At 42.4% G+C, this 22378-nt stretch overlaps 1 protein-coding gene across 4 annotated transcripts in view; it reads right to left on the reverse strand.

The window, feature by feature from the left end:
• MAPRE2 (microtubule associated protein RP/EB family member 2) overlaps positions 1-22378 on the reverse strand; it is a 163302-nt gene that overhangs the window by 12386 nt on the left and 128538 nt on the right. For all 4 annotated transcript variants that reach the window (XM_082354397.1, XM_082354396.1, XM_082354399.1 and 1 more), the window contains one exon: positions 1890-2029. In XM_082354397.1, coding sequence (XP_082210523.1) covers positions 1890-2029 — 140 coding nt within the window. The remainder of the gene's footprint in view (positions 1-1889; positions 2030-22378) is intronic.

Raw genomic sequence — 22378 nt, forward strand, 5'->3', positions numbered from 1 at the left:
CCCCACCGGCTTCGGGGAGCACCCTGTAGGCTTCGGGGATGGAAAATGGAGGGAGCGCTAACATAGCCTTGGAAATACAGCTGAAGGAGGCGCTCAGTAAACAGCTGGTGAGTGAAGGCTCACGATGTAGGATGTGTCCGACCTTCCCTCTGGGGTACAGAGGGAGGTACGGGGACACTCCTCCTCCATGTGAATGCATGGGGGGACAGCTCGGGAGTGAGGCCTTTGGAAGTAATGAAGGAATTACAACCAGGAGGAGGAAGGCCACTGGAATGTGCTTCTTTGTGTCTTCTCTAGAGTGGCATTTTGGATGGGACAACAGTTTAGCTGAAGCATCGTAGAGGGCTGGGGCCCTTGGGGCTCTGTGTGTGATTGGAGAGCTACAGGGAGCCCAGAGCCAGCCCCAAGGAGAGAAAGTGGGGCTGGTTGGAGAAGGCCGTAAGCGAGAGACGGGCAGGCAGGATCTCGAGGTTCCAGTGTGTTTCTACTTTGGGTTGGCGATTTGGGAAACTGGGTGTGGTAGGGGTAGATGAAGAAACATGAGAGAATAAAGATATCAAAAGATATCAAAAGAATTTGAGTTCCTAAGGAGAAAAGGGTTATAAATCTAAAGTATTACAGACCCACACCCGACTCTCTTCTGGTCTACTTTGCTTAGAGACTCAGGCATGTGGCCCAAGGCTAATTAGGGCTGTCCTAACTGCCTTTTATTCTAGAAGAACTCATTGCTGGAAATTGTATAAGGCTCAAACTGAGAATCAGCAGGTAATTAGAACATTCCACAGTGTCTAAATCAAAGTCCTACGCACCGGATGACTTAAGGTTTTACCTTTTTCATTAAAGTGTTCAGAATTGTAAAGAAACACCCTAGTTAAGCAACTGCTTTTTAACTAGATTCTTGTTTGCAAATATACAACCATCTCAAAAACTGTTTCCAGACTCTTGCTGGCTCATCAAGAATCAGATTAATCACTGGGATCTGCCCATGCCCAGTGAGTGGCTGGGAACAGCCTGGGCACCTGGGATAAAGGCTCTTCTCCCAGGGGTGGGAGTGGCCAGGATAAAAGACTCTCCTCCTAACTCAGGGCAAGGGTGGGTGGTTTCTGCGCTGGGCCCTATGCTACCAATTGTTTTATTACTTTTAAACTTTGTAGACTCTTGGGCAAAATTAGCTATTGTTAGTTAGAAAGCGTACCTAAGCTTTTATATTGAAAATTTCGAAGGCAGTAGATCTAGATTTACTGCAATCCTAGGGATATTAGATAAAAAGGAAAGTTCTATTTAACCGTGGCCTTTCTGATCCCCTATTCCTGGGTTCAGTGCTCCTGTGTACTTTCACTCTTGCGGGAAGTGTTCGGCGTTTGGCTTTTGCTTGTGTAATGGACAATGGTGTATGGCTGCTATCTGTAAGTTCTATGAGGGAAGGGAAGCTCTCTATCTTGCTGCCATTATATTATCAGCATCAAGTATAGTGTCTGTCACATCGAACAGGCTTAACAGATAGTTGCTGAAAGAAAGGAAGGAAGGAGGGAGACTAACCCCTGATGCCTTTAACACAATCTAGACTGGCTAGAAGTGGCCATGGTCTAGCCTGGAGCTCCTAACAGGCACTGAGGTGTAGGGGAGGGGGAGGCTGACCTGGATTTACCTAAAGCCAGGCCATCTGTCCCTCTGTCTCAATGTATAGCTTTGAGATTTGTGACTTAACATCTTTTATTCACAATGAGCCACTGATTATCTGCCCCAATAGTTCCTTTCATTCTTACTTGCTTGAAGCCACTGATTTCTGCCGCTTCCCTCCCCCTATCCCAGGCCCATAGGGGTTTGCTCATCTCGTCTCCTGACACCTGTCACTGCTCCCAGAGACAGAGCTGGGGATGCCAAGTTACCTGTTCATTAAGCTGTATGACCTGTGTTTCTAAATCTTTATCAGATTTGGATGCTGAGCTGCTGGATGAAGCCCTTTTGGCTGATGAGGGACGAGAAGGTGTGGATCCTGGTTTAGATGCTGGACTTGATTTAGCCGCACCTGAAAGGAACCAGAATAAATTATGAATATTGGCAACATCAGAAATGCTTTTTAGGTATGTAGCAAAAGTGTGATATAAAAGGAATTTACTAAAACACAGAAGAGACACTGCCAGCAATCTCTTGCCAGCACAGAAGTAGCACAGATAACGCTTAGAAAGAGTGTACTCGATAAAACAACAGAATCATCCTGGGCAACTTACTTAACCTTTCTGAACGCTGGTTGTTTTCCTCAAGTGACATGAGATTAATGCAGTTGTCCCTTCTCCCTCCGGAGAGATGAGAACAACAGATACAAAGGGATTTTAAGTTTTTTTTTTTTTTTTAAAGAGGAAAGGTTCTTTGATAAGCTCAGAGCATCACCATAATTGAATTTCTAACACAGACCTTATAAGAGAGTAACACTTTAGGAGAAATATCAATGCACATGTCTATTTTTTCCTCTTTTAATGTATTTCCTAGTTTTAGCCATTAAAAGAGTCTAGGAGCCATGATATCTCTGTAGCAACAGGCACTCCTGGTGCCCAAGTCCTGGCTTCTAAATGTTATTCTGCAATAAAAGGGCTTCTTGAGATATGGCTGATTCCAGGGCTGGGGCGGGGAAAGGACAAGGTGGGCCTGGGACATCTCATGTCAAAAAGCAAGGATGTGCTCAAGGATTAATGAATATCAAGGATACAGGGGCCAGCCCGATGGGGCTCCCAGCTGGCCAGATTTGGACCATTTGCATATCAAAAAGAGTGACGGCTGTAATGTATTACAATGCACTGAATAAATAAAAATCTAGTCCATCATATATACACTACCAAACGTAAAATAGATAGCTAGTGGGAAGCAGCTGCATAGCACAGGGAGATCAGCTTGGTGCTTTGTGACCACTTAGAGGGGTGGGATAGGGAGGGTGGGAGGAAGGGAGACGCAAGAGGGAAGAGATATGGGAACATATGTATATGTATAACTGATTCACTTTGTTATAAAGCAGCAACTAACACATCATTATAAAGCAATTATACTCCAATAAAGATGTTAAAAAAAAAAATCTAGTCCATAATGAGGGCAGGGGAGAGGGAGGATCTACAGATCTCCACAAACACTGACAGCCAGTAAATGCTAAAGAAATGCTAGAAAAATCACAGTTTTGCAATACACATAACTGATTCAGGAAAGTTTCATCAATTGACTCTAAAACATTGAGAAGTTTTTGGAGGACGGGATGTTTACACGTGTCAAGGTGTTACCCTATAAGTTGCTTATGAAGGGTGAAACATATGCCTTTACAGCGGGGAAGCCTGAGGATTGGGACCTTAACCAAGTTATTCAGTAGCATCACTAATAATGATAGAAATTGGCAAAAAAAAAAAAAATAGGACCATTGATGTCAGGTAAGACCTCATCTACCTGAAGCTCAGCTCATGACAGGCTCTCACTATCTAGAACTTGACAGACACAGGAAGTGGCCTCTGCAGCCAAAACAGATGGCACAAGATATATGCAGTGAAGTTTATACACTCCATGGGTTTAGAAATTCAGGGTCATTACTGGGGCCCAGCCATTCCCTCTTACTCAGAACAGCTCAGTCTGGTGTAGGTGCTCCCACTGGCCCAATTCTCCACCACAGTCCCCTCCACTCTGCTCCTCTGGTTCTCGGAGGGCAAGGAACTCATCATACTCAGCTTTGCAACCTCGGTGCTTAGCACAATACTTGGCGGAACATATATTTGGTGAAGGAACAAATGTTTAAATACACGAACAAGTAAATAAAACCTGGTTATATGGTTTCCAATTTTACAGTTTACTGGTACTAAGAGATTAGAAAAAGGCAAGCACCCTGACAGCAGTTATAAGTTTCAACCAATCTCCTAATTACAAAGTAGCAAGCAGGAAGACTATAAAATTCCTACCTGTATGTCTTCAGAGTCATGAGAGATGCAAAGTTATACACACTCTCAAGAAGCACTGACAGGGGCTTCCCTGGTGGCGCAGTGGTTGAGAGTCTGCCTGCCAGTGCAGGGGACATGGGTTCGAGCCCTGGTCTGGGAAGATCCCACATGCCGCGGAGCAACTAAGCCCGTGTGCCACAACTACTGGGCCTGCGCGTCTGGAGCCTGTGCTCCGCAACAAGAGAGGCCGCGATAGTGAGAGGTCCGCGCACCGCGATGAAGGGTGGCCCCCGCTCGCCGCAACTAGAGAAAACCCTCGCACAGAAACGAAGACCCAACACAGCCATAAATAAATAAATAAATTTAAAAAATTTAAAAAAAAAATAGAAGCACTGACAGTAACATGCCGTTTAAAATACATGCCTGTTATAAAGAAAAAAAGAATTCTTCTAAAAATACAGGGAAATGCCTAATATATGTAAAACTGAGAATGCTTAAATTGGGAATGACTTAAAAAGTCTGAGTATTCAAACCTTCAGTGACCTGGAAACCTCACCCATGCAGAACTTCCCAAGTTGTCTAGAGAGCGGATGCTTTGCTTTGCTCAACAGCTGTGAGGAGGCTTCATCTCTGTAGAAGCCCAGAAAACACACTCCTGGACATGGCTTCCGTGTCCCATTGGCCAGCTTCTCTAACTCCAGGCGAAGCCAACAGGGTAAGGAACACAGCGTGGAAAACAGCAGGAAAGGCAGGGCGAGGACGTGCTGACCTGACAAACAGCCTTCTCCAAGGGTGGCCACCAGCCAGCCTCTCTGGGGAAGCAGCCTTTGAAAAATCAAGTTACTTCAGACCTTTTCATGAGCAATATGTCATATTTTAATACAAAAAAAAAGCCTAACAGAAAGTGGCTCAAAGACTGTCTATGACCAACCCCTCTTATTTACTAAATACATATTTATTAAGTGCCTACCATGAGGCCTGTACTGGAAGTCCCTGCTCTACAGGAGCTCATGACCTCGTGGGAGTGGGTCATTTAAGAATGCCCACAGACAGAAAGACAAATACTCTATGTTATCACTTACATGTGGAATCTAAAAAATAAAGCAAATGAATGTATATTTTTAAAAAAAAGGGCTTCCCTGGTGGCGCAGTGGTTAAGAATCTGCCTGCCAATGCAGGGGACACGGGTTCGAGCCCTGGTCTGGGAAGATCCCACATGCCGCGGAGCAACTAGGCCCGTGAGCCACAGCTACTGAGCCTGCGCGTCTGGAGCCTGTGCCCCGCAACAAGAGGTCACGACAGTGAAAGGCCCGCGCACCGCGATGAAGAGTGGCCCCCGCTTGCCGCAACTAGAGAAAGCCCTCGCACAGAAACGAAGACCCAACACAGCCAAAAATAAATAATAAATAAATAAATTTATTAAAAAAAAAAAAAAAAGCCCAGGCACGGCCACACTCAACATTCTCAGGAACAAGGCAATGTTCTAGACATGACCACGGATTGTGATCGGGCTGTGTTCCCTCTGCCTGAAATTCTTCCTCCCCTCCTTTGAGTGACTATGTCTAACAGCCTTCGAGTCTCAGCTTAAATGTGGTTGCTCAAACACCCTTCACACAACACCCATCAACTGTAATGCTACAGTGACTTATTTAATGCCTACTTCTCCCATTAGACTTAATCTCCACGAGGTAGGAGTTGCGTCTGTTTAGTTTACTGTTTTATGTTCCCAAGGCCAATCACAATGCCTGATCCAGAGGAGACACTCAATAATAAGTTTTTATAACTCATGAAAGAACGCCTAGGACAGGCATCTCTCCAGGGTAAAGATCCCAGGGGAAGCTCGAGGAGCTGATGCCAACCTCAAAGTCACTGACAGCAGGAGCCAGCAACACCTGAAGGAAACCAAACAAAACCCACCAGCCTCCCAGAAAGAGATCTCTTACTTGGTTTCAAGTTCACCTTCCATTATTACTTAGGCCCTTTATAGATGGAGTCAAGACAGTAGTTCGTGTGGGTAAATTCAGTCAGTAAACGGTTAACTCTGAGCAGGGAGAGGCAAGATGGTTTGTGCTGGGCTGTCCTATCCAAGTCTCTGCAACGTTTCCGTCCATGCCTCTTCTGAAGAGAACAGCTCTGGGGAAGGGGCTTCCCTAGAGAGCAAGTGACCCACCCACCCAGCCTGGGCAGGCCTCCCTAAGCAGGTCAGCAACTATGACGTGGCTGGTTGCAGGAGCTGAGCGAGGTCCACCAGACACACTCCTGTTCTTATACTCTGCCTCACCCAGTCTCATGTAAATTTTCAAAGAAAAGCATGGAAGGAATAGAAGTTGATTGCTTGTAAAACAAGGTTATCACTAATTATATTATCAGGACATCATAAAATGCAGCTTGGAAAAACCTGAAACGCTTGATATGAAGTTAAAGCAGAAGAGATCATGGCAAGCCAAGGCCCCATGTAAGACCAAGTTATCAGGGAAAGAAAGCCTAAAAATACGCAGAGGAAGCTGGCTGGGAGGGAAATGGGGTCACGGGAGATGCCGGGTGGCTCATGGCAGAGAGGCCAGAGCTGCTGCAGTTACTGACGCTGCCCCAGTTCCAGCTTTTTCCTGAAGAAACACATCCCTTGCTACCGACAGAGTCCAACTTTACTGTGGTTCACAGGGTCTCGGCATTAAAGTGGCATCTGTGTTTCACGGATCCTGTAAAGGTCAGTTGGGGTGCAGAGCCCCAGGTCCTTCAAACTGGCACACGTGCATGCAGGCTGTGGGTCTCTGAGATGAGAAAGATGAAGGCAATAGAGAGTCAGACCTGGCATCCCCCTGCTGCAGGGCAGGGAGGGGACAGTGGAGAAGAGGGTGTTTGGTCTACGCTCTACCCCCTATGCTCCCTACACGGGGGACAGAAGAAAAGCGTCTGCCCCCAGAGTATGGACAAAGAAGGGAAAACAAATTTGAAAAATTTAATAGATCAATTAAGTAATTAGAATTTGAAATTTAAAATGAGAGGGGTTTTGAAATTCTGATTAAGTTGTTTGGAAAGAAACTGATAATCGAGGAAAATGCATGTCTGATGAATGAGAATACAAGAGGTCAGCACCAAGTTAACTGTACATTTCTACCTTCCAACGAATAAATGCAAAGAAATGAAAGACCAGGAAAGACATAGGGAAATCTTAGTATCTTCAGAGGTTAAAGGTTTTTAAAAACCACACAAAGCTCATTTTCAAAAGAATGTAAACTGAGCTCTTTAAATCCTCACAGGCTGCAATTTGATATGGATGTAATTGACCACTCAGGGCTATCACGTGATTAAGGCTAAAATACTAAAATTTATAAAGATGAAAATGCAACCTTTTGTTCATTGTGTTTAGTGATTTCATGGTTTAACTTTTTAGAATAAATAATGATAGACAATATCCTATATTATATCACACTCATTAGTCAGTTAAAAACTAGGTTTTTGTTTATTTGTTTTACAAGCCTTGCTACCTTCTTTCAAAACACCATACCCTAAGGAGTACCCAGCTTCTGGGGTGACAGATATTCTTTTTTCACTTACCCGGGCTGCTATAATAAAGATGTTATCAGAAAGCTGTACTGTTATCAATGTCAGTAAATTTAACACTGATATAATACTTTTATGTAAACTAACATTCATATTCCATTTTTGTGAAGTGACCCAATAATGTCCTCTATAGCGTCTAATCCTGGCTTTAATCCTCAAAAGCTGCCTTCATGCTTCCCTAAATGCCTCCAAGTCCACTGGTGATTTCACTCCTGGGCCTTCCCATGCCTCTCTGCTCAATGATGCTTACACGAAAAACATTTACATAATAGCTTTTAAAGGGAGTACAGCTATGTTGGCAATAATACAGATAATAGATTTTTTTTTCTTGCAGCTATCAAACATTTCAATTTTTTTGTCAAGCTGCATTTGATGATGTCCTGAAAATATAATTAGTGGTAGTCCTGTTTCACAAGAATCATTTTTCTCTCAAGCTTTTCTCTCTCTCCCCTAATTTCCCCTTCAAAATAAAAGAGGAGTTTCAGAAGCGGAGGAAAGTAGACATAAATTCTGTACAAGTCCCTATAGTTCTCTGACTTTACCCATTGGATATGGACATGATTTACAATGCTAGTCTTCGAGCAGTTGTCTTAATGCCTTCAGGAGTTGGGGTATAAATATGATGCTAAAACATTTTAAACCATAGTTGTAAAATACGAAGAGTGGCCTGATTCATTGCCTTCGTGAAGCCAGAGCACTGCTGTGTCTAATGTCAATAATTAGTAGCTTGCTTAATGTTTATGGAAAATGTGCCAACATTTTGGGCCTATGAGGCCCAATGAATTCATAACGATGAAGCAAATAAAAGCACTTTATCCTTTTTTATACTTGGCTTTATCTTTCGCAGCCAGGGCTCTGATGGAATTTAGAAATTCTTCTCACATAATCTGCCGTATTCTTTCTGCCAAAATCATAAACAGAGGAGCTAAAAATATGACATTAATACTGTTGACAAGAACCACAGAGACATTAAGAACACACACACTCAGGAAGCAACCACGCTTCTGGTCGTCCGCAGCTTCTTCCCTACTTTGAGGGCATCCCCCCAGCCCCCCGCCACTGAATTAACAAGCCCATGGCGGGGAGTGGAAGGGATGAAATGGGTGAAGGGAATCAAAAGGTAAAGCTTCCAGTTATAAAATAAATAAGTCCTGGGATGTAATGTACAGCATGGCATTACACAGTTATAGTAATAATATAGTTAATAAGACTGTATTGCATATTTGAAAGTTGCTAAGAGAATAGAGCTTAAAAGTTCTCATCACAAGAAGAAAATAACTTGTAACTCTGTGTAGCGATGGTTGTTAACTACATTTGTTGTGATGATCATTTTGCAATATATATAAACATTGAATCGTTGTACACCTGAAACTAATAATTTTTTTCTGTTTTTTTTAAATTAAATTAATTTATTTTTTATACAGCAGGTTCTTATTAGTTATCTACTTTATACATATTAGTGTATATACGGCAATCCCAATCTCCCAATTCATCCCACCACCACCCCCTACCCTGCTTTCCCCCCTTGGTGTCCATACGTTTGTTCTCTACATCTGTGTCTCTATTTCTGCCTTGCAAACTGTGAAACTAACATAAGGTTATATGTCAATTATATATCAATAAAAGCAAACCTAAACTCCACAGAACAACTGAAACATGACAGAAGATACCTTGTACCTACATTGATTAATCATTTGTGGATGGACCTGACATCATTTCCTTATCCCCTTTACCTTGGCAAACAGGTTTTATTGTTTAACTGAGATAATGAACCAGGTTAAAATAAATAAGTAAATTAGGCCACTGCTGGGGGAGAGGGTATGGGGTTGGACTGATGAGAAGAGACAATTCCCACAGGAAGAGGGTTTCCTAAGTGACTAAACTGACACCAGAGCTGTCACACTGCGGAATGACTAACAGCTCCCACACAACCCTGACCATCGCAAATTCAAGATCTCACACTTTCCTTCGAAAATGCCTCCATACCTTCACTTTGTAGATTCTGTAGTCTGCTCTGCCCTGAGAGCAAAAAAAAAAAAAAACCAAAAAAAAAAAAACCCACCTCAGAGGCCAGCGTTCTGTCCCAATGGAACTTTAACAGGGCTTCTGGGATGCCCTGATTCATGAGATCATTAAGAGGGTGGCTAGTTTACTCTCAAATTAGTAGTTCAGAGCCCTTACGGCTTCTGTCCCACCAGAGCAGCCACAGGCAAAATTGGGCTCTTCCTTTTTGCCACTTTGGTGTCAGCTTATAAAAGTGGGCAGCTCCACTTCGGAGCAGCTTGGGGAGGGGCTCCACACAGCCGAGCCTGAACCACATCAATCCTGTAGGAATGAAGACCTGGTACGATACTGGGTGTCCTTCGTCTTCCCCGAGGGAGGCAGTGGTTAAGAGCGGGGGTGCCCTGCAGCCTGCAGCCTTCGTAGTAATCCTGGCTCTGCTGCTTGCTCAGTGGCGTGACTTTTGCCGCCACCCGGATTTCTTTATGTTCTACAGAGTCAGTAGCAGTGCCTCCTTCCCCGAGCTGGGAAGAGTACCTGAGTTAATACGTGGAAAGTTCCTACACAAGAGCCTGGCACACAGTAAGTGTACCGGATCATTATTACTCAGCAAACGAGGCCTGATTCAACTGATGACGAGAAAGCACACGGGTTTCCCATTTCTAGACACTAGCAAAATAAAAACTAAACTACTGAAATAATAAGGAAATGAGACTCATTTTATTTAAAGAAAATCTTTATAAAAACTGGTTCACCCAGAACCCACCAGTGGGCTCCCAGGCGTCGGTTCCCCCATTCCGCACTCTCTGTCTTGAGAATTGGTGGACGGTAACCCAAGTCTCTGTGCGCCTTCTGAAATTTCCCCAATTCACTCATTCCTGGCGCAAGTATCTACTGCAGCCCTACTGTGTACCTGGCAAGCTACAGGCACTTGGGATAGAACACTGAATGAAACAAAAGACGCTGGTCCTTGTGGAATTTACATTCTAAGAGGGGAATTAGATAATAAACGATAACAATAATAAATTAATAAGTGACATAATAAACTAGAAAGTAAATGCCATGGAGAGAGAGGCAGAGCAGGGCAGGGGTAAGGAGTGCCGGGTAGGGCTGGGTGAGTGGCGGTTTTAAACAGGAGCTTCAGGGAAGGCCTGAGTACCCATCGTGATCCCCTCCAGTCTCAACCCCTCACTCAGAAGGGTCCACCCAGGACAGGGGGCAAAAAGCCCAAGTCCCCTTGGTGACAGTCGTGCAGCAGCCCAGCAGGGATGCAAGGAGGCGAGATCCACACGGGGCGCGCGTGGGGCTCACCCCAGCTCACAGCCTCCCTCCTCACAGAAGACGACGTGTGTTGTAACAGCTCCATAGTTGCAACTTCCAGGATCCCTGCAAGGGACATGCCATTTGCAGGAGTCACCCTGACTTCTTCAAGGCCTCGTTGGGAAAGTGAGATCTGAGCAAAGACCTGAGAGAGGTGAAGCTGGCCTTCCGGACAGCCAGGAGCAGAATATTCCAGGCAGAGGAAAGGCCCAGCGCCAGTGCCAAGGCATGGCCTCGCCGGCTCGGCAGCCAGTCTGGATGCTGGAGCAGAGGGAGGCTGGGCGCTACGGGAGGAGGGGAGGTCTGAGAGATACCGGAGGGTGCAGGTCACCAAGGACCTCACGGGCTACTGCTGGAGGCCGGCTTTCATTATGATGGAAAAGGGCAGCCATGGCAGGGCCCTGAGCGGAGTGACATGATCTGACTTGGGTTTTAGGAGGCCCCCTCTGCCAGCTGGGAGGCTACTGCAGTCATTCCCCTGGGGATGAGCAGTGAGTGCTCAAGATGAGTTCTGGTTTGGGGAAAGCATTTACGATGCTGCAGTTTAGAAAACCCTATGATACACCCTATAGAACAGGCACCAAATATCCAGCCATTTATCACAACTTAAGTTGTGCAACATCAATAGCAACTAAGAGACATTCTGGGATCAATAGCGTCTGCTGTTGGTTTCAAGGGGACGGCTGAAGGAAGAGGAGGCGGTGACAAGAGCTATGAGTCAGCCGGTGTCCCTCCCAGCCTACTCCCAGCTCGGGGTCATCACACAGTGTGCTAACCGGCTCTGCCCTGGGAAAATATGCCAGGGAGCAACGCAGACAGGCAGGGCCCAGAGCCCCAGTACCGGAGGCTTCCCTGACCAGTGGCCACTGAGATGGGCGAGTGGGCCTGACTCCACCGGGCATGTCCAGCCGGTGTGAGCATTCAAGAACCGAGTTACTTCTGCCCTGGTTACTGTTCCTGCTGGAGATGATGTGCTTATTTTTAGCCATCATGTGATTCTCCAATATTTTCCAGGCTCTGCTTGAGTCACTCTGGTTTCGGAGAATTTTTCAGAGGGGAAAAAAAAAATGCAGGAAAGAACTCCTCATCTTAAAATTAGCTCAAATATTAAAAATTCTGATGTGTAAGAAGTTATTTGAACGTGGTATATATTTCTTTCGATAAGCTGACTTTTCACACCCTCACACCCTGGTAGAGAATTAAGTGCGCTTTGAAACGCATTAGGTGCCAAACAATTACTATCTTAGTTCAAATTCTTGTTTTTAAATTGTTCTCAGAGCAATTTCTCTCTAGAAATGGTGAGGTTCCCTCACCCCTGTGAAAACAAGATGTACCAGAATCCCAACAATAATTGAGGGGAACACTCCCTTGCCTGTTTGCTGCAGCAGTAAGGAAAGCTGGTGATTGAAAGAGTCCAACAAACCGAGACAGCCCGCTGAGAATAAAGACACACAGGCATCACCATGACAACAACATCACTGTGTCACGCATTCCTGGCATACATCAGTCATTTAAGCAAAAAGCTTACAAACTAAGACGGCCATTTCAGTGGAACACGACTATTTAGTTCCTTTACGATGTTCAGAGTCCTGCTGATTCCATTGACAAGACCAAGTGTTTTAGGTTGTTTTGCTGATGGTGGGAAGTCCGCTGTGCTCCATTAACACTACCTTACCCGGACTCCCTTGCAAAGAGAGACAGTCTGAGGCCACAGAGCAGCTGGAGCTCAGGGAGGTGAGAACCAGAGCTGAGCCCCACTCGAATCATCCACTCTACTCTACTCCAGTTGGCTCCTGCTTCCCTCAACCAATGACCAAGCCAGAAACTTGTGCATCATTTATCCTTGGCTTCCCCTGTCCTTCACCTCTCATATCCCATCACCATCAAGTTTTGTTGATTAAACCTGCTTAAAAGTCTCTATAACCCACATGGCCATGACCTTTATTCAGGCCACCCTCCACTCCCACATGTTTGGCTGCAACAGCTTCTTAGCTGTTGTACTTAAAACCTTTCAGTGACTCCCCAGAGTCCCCATAATAAACTGTAAACTTCTGTGACTACAGAAGTTAAGGTGACTGCTCCACAGTGATCTTCACCTCCTGCTATTCCCACCTTTGTGCAGTCCTCTCCCCTGGAATGTGGGTGGGACCTGTGGCTTGCTTCTAACCAACAGAATATGGGAAAGGTGATGGGATGTGACTCCCCTCATATGGAATCCCACAGGACTCTCTCTCTCTGACTCTGTTTTGCTGGCAGGCACACTAGAGAGACTCTCCCTACTGGCCTTGAAGAAGTCAACTGCCACCGCAAGCACCCATGTTGGAAGAGCCCACAGGGCAAGGAACTGCAGGTGGCCTCTGGGAACTGAGAGAAGCTGCCAGCAAGAAACTGAAACCTCAGTCCTTCAGCCTCAAGGGAACTGCCAACAACACAAGGGCGTTTTCCCCAGATGAGCCTCTGATTAGACCACAGCCCCAGCAGATATCTGGACTGCAGCCTCGTGAGGCCTTAAAGCAGAGAACATAGCTAAGCTGTGCCTGGACTTTAGAAGCTGTGCCACAATACACATGTGCTGTTTAGGCTGCTAAGTTTGTAGTAGTTGTTCTGCCGCAAGAGGACATGAACACCACCTCTTAACCCATTATACAAGGGCCCTGGCTCACCTCTGCAGCCTCCCATCTCAACGTCCATATGGAACAACATGCACTTCACTGAAAAGAGCACGTTCTCTCTTGACTGCAACATTCTGTTCTCTCTGCTTGTGGTGCCCTTTTCCATACCCTTCACCTGGCTAACTCCTACTCATTCCTTAGGTCTTAGTCAAACCTCACGTTTTCCAAGAAGCCTTTCTAGAATACACGAGGCCAGCTCAAGTGGTCTTCCTACACACCCTGATTGCACTTACCTCATTTTAATGCTATCGTCTATGTAGTACCAGATTTCCTCACAAGGCTGTAACTTCCTTGAATCACTGTGTATCTCCAGAACCTCTTACAGTGCCTTAACAAATAGTTGTTGAAAGACTGAATGAATGAGAATTCAAGTAAAGCTTTCACAAAACGGTAAGGAATCCAATAAATAGGAACTGTTGTTTAAGAAATATTTTCTGAGCTACTGTGTAATGCACTATGCTATTTTCTGAGCTATGGTGCAAGGAGCTCCTCAGGTGATGGAGATGACTGGAGAAAACGTCAAGAACAGCCACATGTTGGCTTAAGTGCTGCATTTTCCTTGATCCAGATGGACACTGCAGTGATTCAGTTTAAATCAATTCAACAAATACTAAATGAGAACCATCTATTTGTCAGGCAATGGGGAAACAATGATTGAACGAGACAGAATTGCTTGATAGTTCAGTTCCCCCAATTCAAAGGGAGTATAGAAAATTCTTCAGGTCAAAACTATTTTCTATTCCTGCCCAACATACCAAGGGACAAAAAAAAGGCACCAATGATAAAGAAAAATAGGCTCACTGGTGATCTGTGATGTTCTGCTCATGGAAACTGAAATAAATGCTAAGTCATGGCCTTTTGAAGTTTGACAAGTTTTATTGTGAGGCTGAGAAGCTAAATGCCAAGTTATTATATCTATGGAGAGAAAAGGAACAATCCATCATGGGAACACGTGCGGTTGAGTTGCAGAACTGATTAATATTTCAGCATGTAGAGGGAGTAGCTATGTAAGAAAGACCCAGTGCTGGTTATGAAAGGACCCAGCATTGTTTTAAAAAGGGCTAGGATGGTTTGCTTCCCAGGTGCAGCTGGGGCAACAATGGAATGGAGGCCCTTAACCTCTTCTGCAAAGTCCCCTGTGAGGGCACAGAGTATGACATGCTGGAATTCGGGCCAGTTTTGTCTGAAGGACTTACTCTTCACTTTGTAATTACCCAGACCATCTACTCAGAGAATTATCTGAATTGAAGGATTAAGAAATCAGAGATAAGTAATCCCACTAACCTAGGGCTCAGTTTTCTGGGTCTTATACACATTTCTGCTTCAGGGCTGATAAGAGGCCTGGAACAAGTGGCTTAACGTTTCCTGCATTTACAAACATATATAAAATATAGTGACTCTCACCCAAGAGCCGAGGATGACGGGAATGTTTTTGAACATTTAAAAATTATTGCTCTTGGGACTTCCCTGGTGGCACAGTGGTTAAGAATCTGCCTGTCAATGCAGGGGACATGGGTTTGATCCCTGGTCTGGGAAGATCCCACATGCCGCGGAGCAACTAAGCCCGTGCACCACAACTACTGAGCCTGCGCTCTAGAGCCTGCGAGCTACAACTACTGAAGCCGGTGTGCCTACAGCCCATGCTCTGCAACAAGAGAAGCCACCGAAATGAGAAACCCGCGCACCACAACGAAGAGTAGCCCCCGCTCGCGGCAACTAGAGAAAGCCCGCGCGCAGCAACAAAGACCCAAAGCAGCCAAAAAATAAATAAATAAATAAATTTATTTTTAAAAAACCCTAAAAAAAATAAAAAATAAATAAAAATTATTGCTCTTTAAAAATAAATAAATGCCGTTTGAATAGAACAGCAAGTGCTCTGTTTCAAGCCTTTACAACAGCGGTCGCCAACTTTTTTGGCACCAGGGACCGGTTTCATGGAAGACAATTTTTCCATGGACTGGGGGAGGGGGGGATGGTTCAGTGGTAATGTGACATTGGGAAGCGATGGGATGGGGAGCGGCAGATGAAGCTTCGCTCGCCTGCCGCTCGCCTCCTGCTGTGCGGACCGGTTCCTAACAGGCCACAGACTGCTACCAGTCTGTGGTCCGGGGGTTGGGAACCCCTGCTTCACAACACTGGAGGGCCTTTTATTTCCTCCATTCAGTATGCAATTTGAATTTCGTTTGTGAAAATTTACTGCGGTTCAGTATAGTGTGGGGAGCAGATAAGAACGTAACACAAGACCACATCCGTGATATTTGAGAGAGGCAATATAATAATATAATGGTTAAAGGGCATCGGGCTCTGGAATCCCAGGGTTCCCTATTTCCAGTGTGTGACCCTGACAAGTTGCTAAGCCTCTCTGTGCCTCAGTTTCCTCAACTTTAAAATAGGGGTGTAATGGGAACTGTCTACCATTTAGGATTGTTGTGAAGCTAAACTGAGCTAATACAGGTTAAGTGTTTAGAACAATAGCTGGCATTTAGTATGTATTCAATACTTACTCCCTCTATATTTGATGACTCCCTCTACATTTTAAATGTTTTCCTTTTCCCTAACTTCCATTAAAAATTCTATTCATATTAGATTTAGATTTTGAGCGTTACACAATAATAACACCACAACATTTTGTAGGTTTTGATCTGTAAGCTTGAAAAAATTCCGGTTTAAAAAAAAACAAAACTGTGACATATTTTGATCCCCCAAAGCCAAAACAATTAAAAATTATAAACTGAATTAGTAAATTGTCTGTCAAAGGTGCTGTTTCCTTAAGCAAACACATTGCGATGGAAATGAAAAATGCACGGCTCTTCCTTGGAAGAAGCCCTTGGCCTCTTACACAGGCACTGCCAGAAGATTCCTATCTGAAGCTCCTAAATTCTTCATGACTCTTTGCTCCTCTCTGTGCCCAATATTCCAAACTCATAGATATTCAGTAACCTGGCAAGGCAGAGCACTGCTCATATTTTATGCTGTGGTTTTATCAGTATTATAGATAGGGAAATGCAGTTTTAATTATTCTTTGAGGAGAAAAGTATCCCAACGCCTATCTTATATATTTCACATATGATAGATGTGTAACTGGAGGAACAAAACCACCAATACCCCTCCTCTCCTTCCAGGGAGTAGGGAATGTCTCCTAAGAATTTAATTTATTGGACCATCATAATTTTTTCCCATTTTCTCCAGGCCTACTTGTAGCTAAGGGAGTAGCCATTAACTGGTATGCAGCTTAGCAATGGGATGGTTTCTCAATATGAACAGGCCAAGGGCATGCAATGCTGATATAGGGCAGGGACTGAGTGAAAGGTACATTGTTCAGATAATAAGGAGAAGTGCTAACACCTATTTGAAAAGAAGTCTTGTTAATTATGGGACTGGTAAGAAAAATGCATTTCTTCCTTGTTATGAGTTGATATTGCATGATCTTTTAAAATTAACATTTGATCCTTGAAGTAAGTAGGTGTAGGGATAGTACATTATGTGGTTAGGTGACTGGGGACTGTGAGACAGCAGTACCAGGCAGATATACACTGGGAAGTTGTAAGAATAAATAGGCCTGACTTCTCTTGATGGAGAGATCATGAAGGGACAAGAAAGGTGGCGCTGCCTGTGCCTATCCTAACAGGGTTCTGGAAAGTAAATGCCATTATGGACTGCTTTAGTCTAAAGAGAAGACGTGGGAAATATGCATTTCTTAGAGTAAATGATAGCTTTGGGGTGAGACTAACATTTATGTTTAAAGGGTGGAGTTTCTCAAAAGATAAATGCAGACTTGCATCCTGGCAATAATAAGGAAAAAGGTCTTGTATAATGACACAGGCTTGAGGCCAAGGTTAGAACCCTTGAGTGAAATATAACTTTTTGAGTACTTTTTACTTGGACTCTGAGTTAATACCTGTTACATCAGAAACATCAACACTCTGCAGAGCAATATAACAAAATCCAGAGTCTCCACAATATAACATCACAATGTCTAGGACACAATCCAAAATTACTCAACATATGAAGAGTCAGGAAATGGTGGAATTAGCAGACAAGAACTTTAAAGCAGCTATCATAACCATTCCCAGTCAGGTAAAGTATGCTCATAATAAATGAAAGATAGGCAATCTCAGGAGAGAAAGAAAAAAAATTAAAACTGAAAAAAATAGTTGAAATTTAAAAAATGCTCAGTAGTAGAATGTAGATGACAGAGGAAGAAGAGGGCTAACTTGAAGATACATTAATAGAAACCATCTAAAGAATAGAGAGAATACTGGAAAAAAATGAGCCTCAGGGACCTGAGGGAAAATTTAAAAAGCTCTAACATATGGAAAAATGAAGTCCCAGAAAAATAAGATAGAGAGAATGGAGCTGAAAAAATATTTGAAAAAATAATGGCTGAAAATCTCCCAAATGTGGTAAAAGACATAGACTTATAGATTTAAGAAGTCTAATGACTCCAAAACAAGATAAGTTCAAAGAGAACATCATAGCCACACTACTGAAACCCACAGATAAAGAGTCTTGACTGCATCCAGAGAAAAACAACTTATCATTATAGGGGAAGGTGATTAGAATGAGTATGCATTTCTTATCTTTAGAGGTCACAGATAGTGGAAAGACATCTTTAACAGGAGGGAGGGAGGAATAAAAGATCAATCTGAATTCTTTACCTAGGAAAATATTCTTTAAGAATGAAGGTAAGGGCTTCCCTGGTGGCACAGTGGTTAAGAATCCACCTGCCAATGCAGGTGACACAGGTTCAAGCCCTGGTCCGGGAAGATCCCACATGCCGCGGAGCAACTAAGCCTGTGCCTCACAACTACTGAGCCTGCGCTCTAGAGCCTGCGAGCCACAACTACTGAAGCCTGTTTGCCTAGAGCCCGTGCTCTGCAACAAGAGAAGCCACCGCAATGAGAGGCCCATGCATTGCAACGAAGAGTAGCCCCCGCTCATTGCAACTAGAGAAAGCCTGCACACAGCAGTGAAGACCCAACGCAGCCATAAATAAATAAATAAATAATAAATTTTTTAAAAAGTGTACTTTGATGCACAGAAGTTTAAAAAAAAAGAAGAATGAAGGTGAAATAAAGACATTCATAGAAAAAGGAAAACTAAAAGAATTTGTTGCCATTGAACCTGCTCTACAAGAAATGTTGAAGAAAGTTATTCAGTCTGAAGAGAAATTAAATTAGTAGGGAACTCAGATGTTCAGGAATGAATGAAGAACACTGGAAATGGTAAAAATATGAAAAATAAATAGGTTTTTTCTCTTAATATCTTTAAAATTCATATGACTATTTAAAGCAGCATTGCCTTATAGAAATATAATGGGAACCATGTAAGTAAAACATTTTCTAGTAGCCACATTAAAAAAATCTTGAGATTAATTTTAATATATATATGCAAAATGTATACAATATATGCAAATTATAATTTCTATGTGTAATCAATATAAAAATTATTAACTAGTTTTATATTTTTTCCCATACCAAGTCTTCTAAATTCAGCATGCATTGTATACCTGCAGCACATTTCAATGCAGAATAAGCACATTTCAAGTGCTCAAAAGCCACAATATCAGATAGTGTTGATTTAAAACAAAAGTTATAACACTGTCTTGTGGGGTTTATAATGTAATACATATGACAGCCAAAACAAAGGACAGTGGAGGGAACGGTTGCCAGGGTTCCACATTTTACATGAAATATTAAGTACACTGTGAAAAGGTCAGAATATATACGGTAATCGTTAGAGCAGCCACTGAAAAAATTAATGCAAAGCGGTACCGTTAAAAAGGCAATGGATAAATTAAGATGGAACGCTAAAAAATATTTTTAAAATTCAGAAGACAACAGGAAAAGAGAAACAGAGAAACAAAAAACGAAGGGGACAAGCAGAAAACAAATGATAGATCTAAATCCAACCAAATCAATAATTACATTAACAGTGGACTGTACGCTCCAATGTCCAGAGATTATCAGAATGAAGAAAAAATGCAAGACCCAATTACATGCTGTTTATAAGAGACCCACTTTAAATATAAAGACAAAGATAGGTGGAAATTTACCTATTATGGAGAAAGATACACCATGCAAACAGTAAGCATAAGAAAGCTGGAGTGGCTATATTAATATTAGATAAAATAGACTTCAAGTATTACCAAAGATAAAGAGGGAAGCCTCATAAAATACAAAGGTCAATTCATCAGCATGACTCAACAATCAGAAATATCTACGCATCTAACAGAGCCCTAAATACAGGAAACAAAAATTGAGAGAATTAAAGGGACAAACCGGTAATTCCACAATAAATGTTAACACTCTCTTTGCAGCAATTGTTAGAACGAGACAACAACAACAAATCAGTAAAAACATAGACGATCTGAATAACAACATCCACTACCTTGATACTGATATTTCTAAAACACCATACGACCAACAACTGCAGAATGCATATTCTTTTCAAGTGACACTGACCAAGGGAGACCACATTCTGGGCCAGAAAATTAAGATCAGAACAAGGATAAAAAAACCACTATAAACTGCTACATTTCATTGCTTCTCCTAAAAAAACCCCCAAACTTTTGGGGAAAGTAAAAGCAACTCTTCTTTCCCCAAAGGTGATAGGCGATGCTTACTCAGATTACAGGTACTCAAAGAATATGCAAACACTGGTCAACAAATAAAATCAATAAACATAATCACTTTGTTAAGGTTGTATGAACAGCCTTAGAGAACCCAAAATTAAAGATAATTAAGAGTGAGAGTATTCAAATACTCAATACAGTTTTTGAAAGATGCTGTTAGGATTTATTTAAATCTCCATTTAGGAATTTAAGTATGATCATTCGAATGCTTTATTCTATTCTATTCTACTTCTTAGGTTGCTTCCTTTTTGAAATCATTTTTCTAGTATTTCTACTAATTTATTTTGAGGCTGCAATGCCTAAAGGAAAGCCCCTAAAGAAAAGAGAAAGCTCAGAATCAATTTCCATAGCAACTCTAAAACCATCACACTATATTTGTATATGGGAGTTGGATTTAAATGCATTAATATATGTGGATTTGCAACATGTCTAAGCTGTGGTTGCTATAGGAACCGCAACCTCAAATTTCGTTTTAAGTTTAGTTAAGTGCTCACACATAAAAACTGATCCCGCTGACAGCTATCTCGAGTTGCAGATATGGCTCATAGCAATAAATTTATAAACATCATGACTCACGATGACATACGCACTTAATAGATATCTGTCATCATTATGAAAATGTGTATTTTAATATATGCTCCTTGTTGGTAGATCAAAAGCAATTCAAGATGCAATTCCTCAGGATGTAGATAGAATAAGACTTGCCAGGCAGACATCCACCCTTAGCGACAGCCTCTGCTCATGCTGAAGCTTGTTACGGCCCAGGTAAGTCACCCAAAGACACACAGACACCAACGGGTTCTATGGCTTCTCTGAATCCACGGAATACTGGTGTCTATACTGAAATGGCAGAAAAATCTAGCACGTTTTATAGTCAGGACATACAAATTACTTTTAATATTAGTTTAAGGATATATTTGGAGAGAGAGAAAGCCACTGCAAAATGAACCAAATATCCCAAAGCCAAAATGAAAAAATAATTAAAGACCATCTCCTGTTTTCGATTACACCAGATGTTGCTTGTTTCCACTAGTACAGATGATTAAGAAACGACCAAGGCCTAGAGATGGGCACAGAAATTACTGCTGAATGCTACTGACCTGGCATCACTGGGAGATGACTGGCCTAGATATGTGAATTTCCCAGACAGCTGACCCTCACCTCATCAAGCACTTTAATTTGTCTTAAGTTTTGGATGGACACAATCAGACTTATGTATGAGGATGGTCTCGAATAGTTTCAGACCAGAGGCGGAGAGGCTAGTTTAGAGACTGTAAAATAGTTCATGGGAGAGATGATTATAAATAGAAAATTAAAATCTTAAGAATTAGAAGGGAACTCTGAGTGTATCGATTAGCACATGCTGGTGTCATACAGATCTTGAGGGCTACTGAGAGACATGGAGCTCTTTGATTCAGCAACAGAGATCTCAGGCTGCTGGACTATTTATACGGTTTCATTAAGATTTTTTGGCTCTTCTTTTACTGATGTGCACACTTTGTAGTGCCATCAGTATACTCCTTGCCCTAATAAGATACACGCTGAGAAACCATATCCCCATGTTTGTTATAATTATATCCAAGTCAAGAAAGAGCAAATAAAGGAGGTCGAGAAGTACAAATTTCCAGTTATAAAATAAATAAGTCATGCGGGTGTAAAGTACAGCATGGGGAATATAGTCAATAATATCGTATTAACTTCGTATGGTACAGATGGTAACTAGAATCATTGTGGTGATCATTTTGCAATGTGTACAAATGCCAAATCACTACGTTGTACACCTGAAACTAATATAATGTGGTATATCAATTAGATGTCAATTTTAAAAATAAATAAATATATATAAAAGAAAGAGCAAATAGACTCTGGGTAAGTATTCTAGGAACTCTCCCTTGTGGAAAGAGTAAAGTGTATGAATTTTATAGCACAGATTTTACAACACCTATTCTGACTTTTAGAAGATGTTCTGGCTTGCACTTTCTTGGCTGTTTTCCCAAGAGTTGGATACATGACCTCTAGGAAAAAATGAGGTCTCATTGTATTTATAGGAGCCTTTCTCCTATTATAGCTTTTAAAACAATGTTCTACATGTGATGTATACCTTGCTATAATTTTTTCAGTATAGTTTTACTACCCCACCATGTCCAAGAGTCAGAACATGTCTCATAAAAAACAGTATGACTGGTTTGACTTCTGGAAATATCCTTCCTCCTTGATTAAGACCAATGAGGTAAACATGGTCGAGGTATCAGAACACAAACCTTGGCAATACTGTCTTC

The sequence above is a fragment of the Balaenoptera borealis genome (assembly GCF_965194805.1).
Source record: "Balaenoptera borealis genome assembly, chromosome: 14".
Lineage (NCBI taxonomy): Eukaryota > Metazoa > Chordata > Mammalia > Artiodactyla > Balaenopteridae > Balaenoptera > Balaenoptera borealis.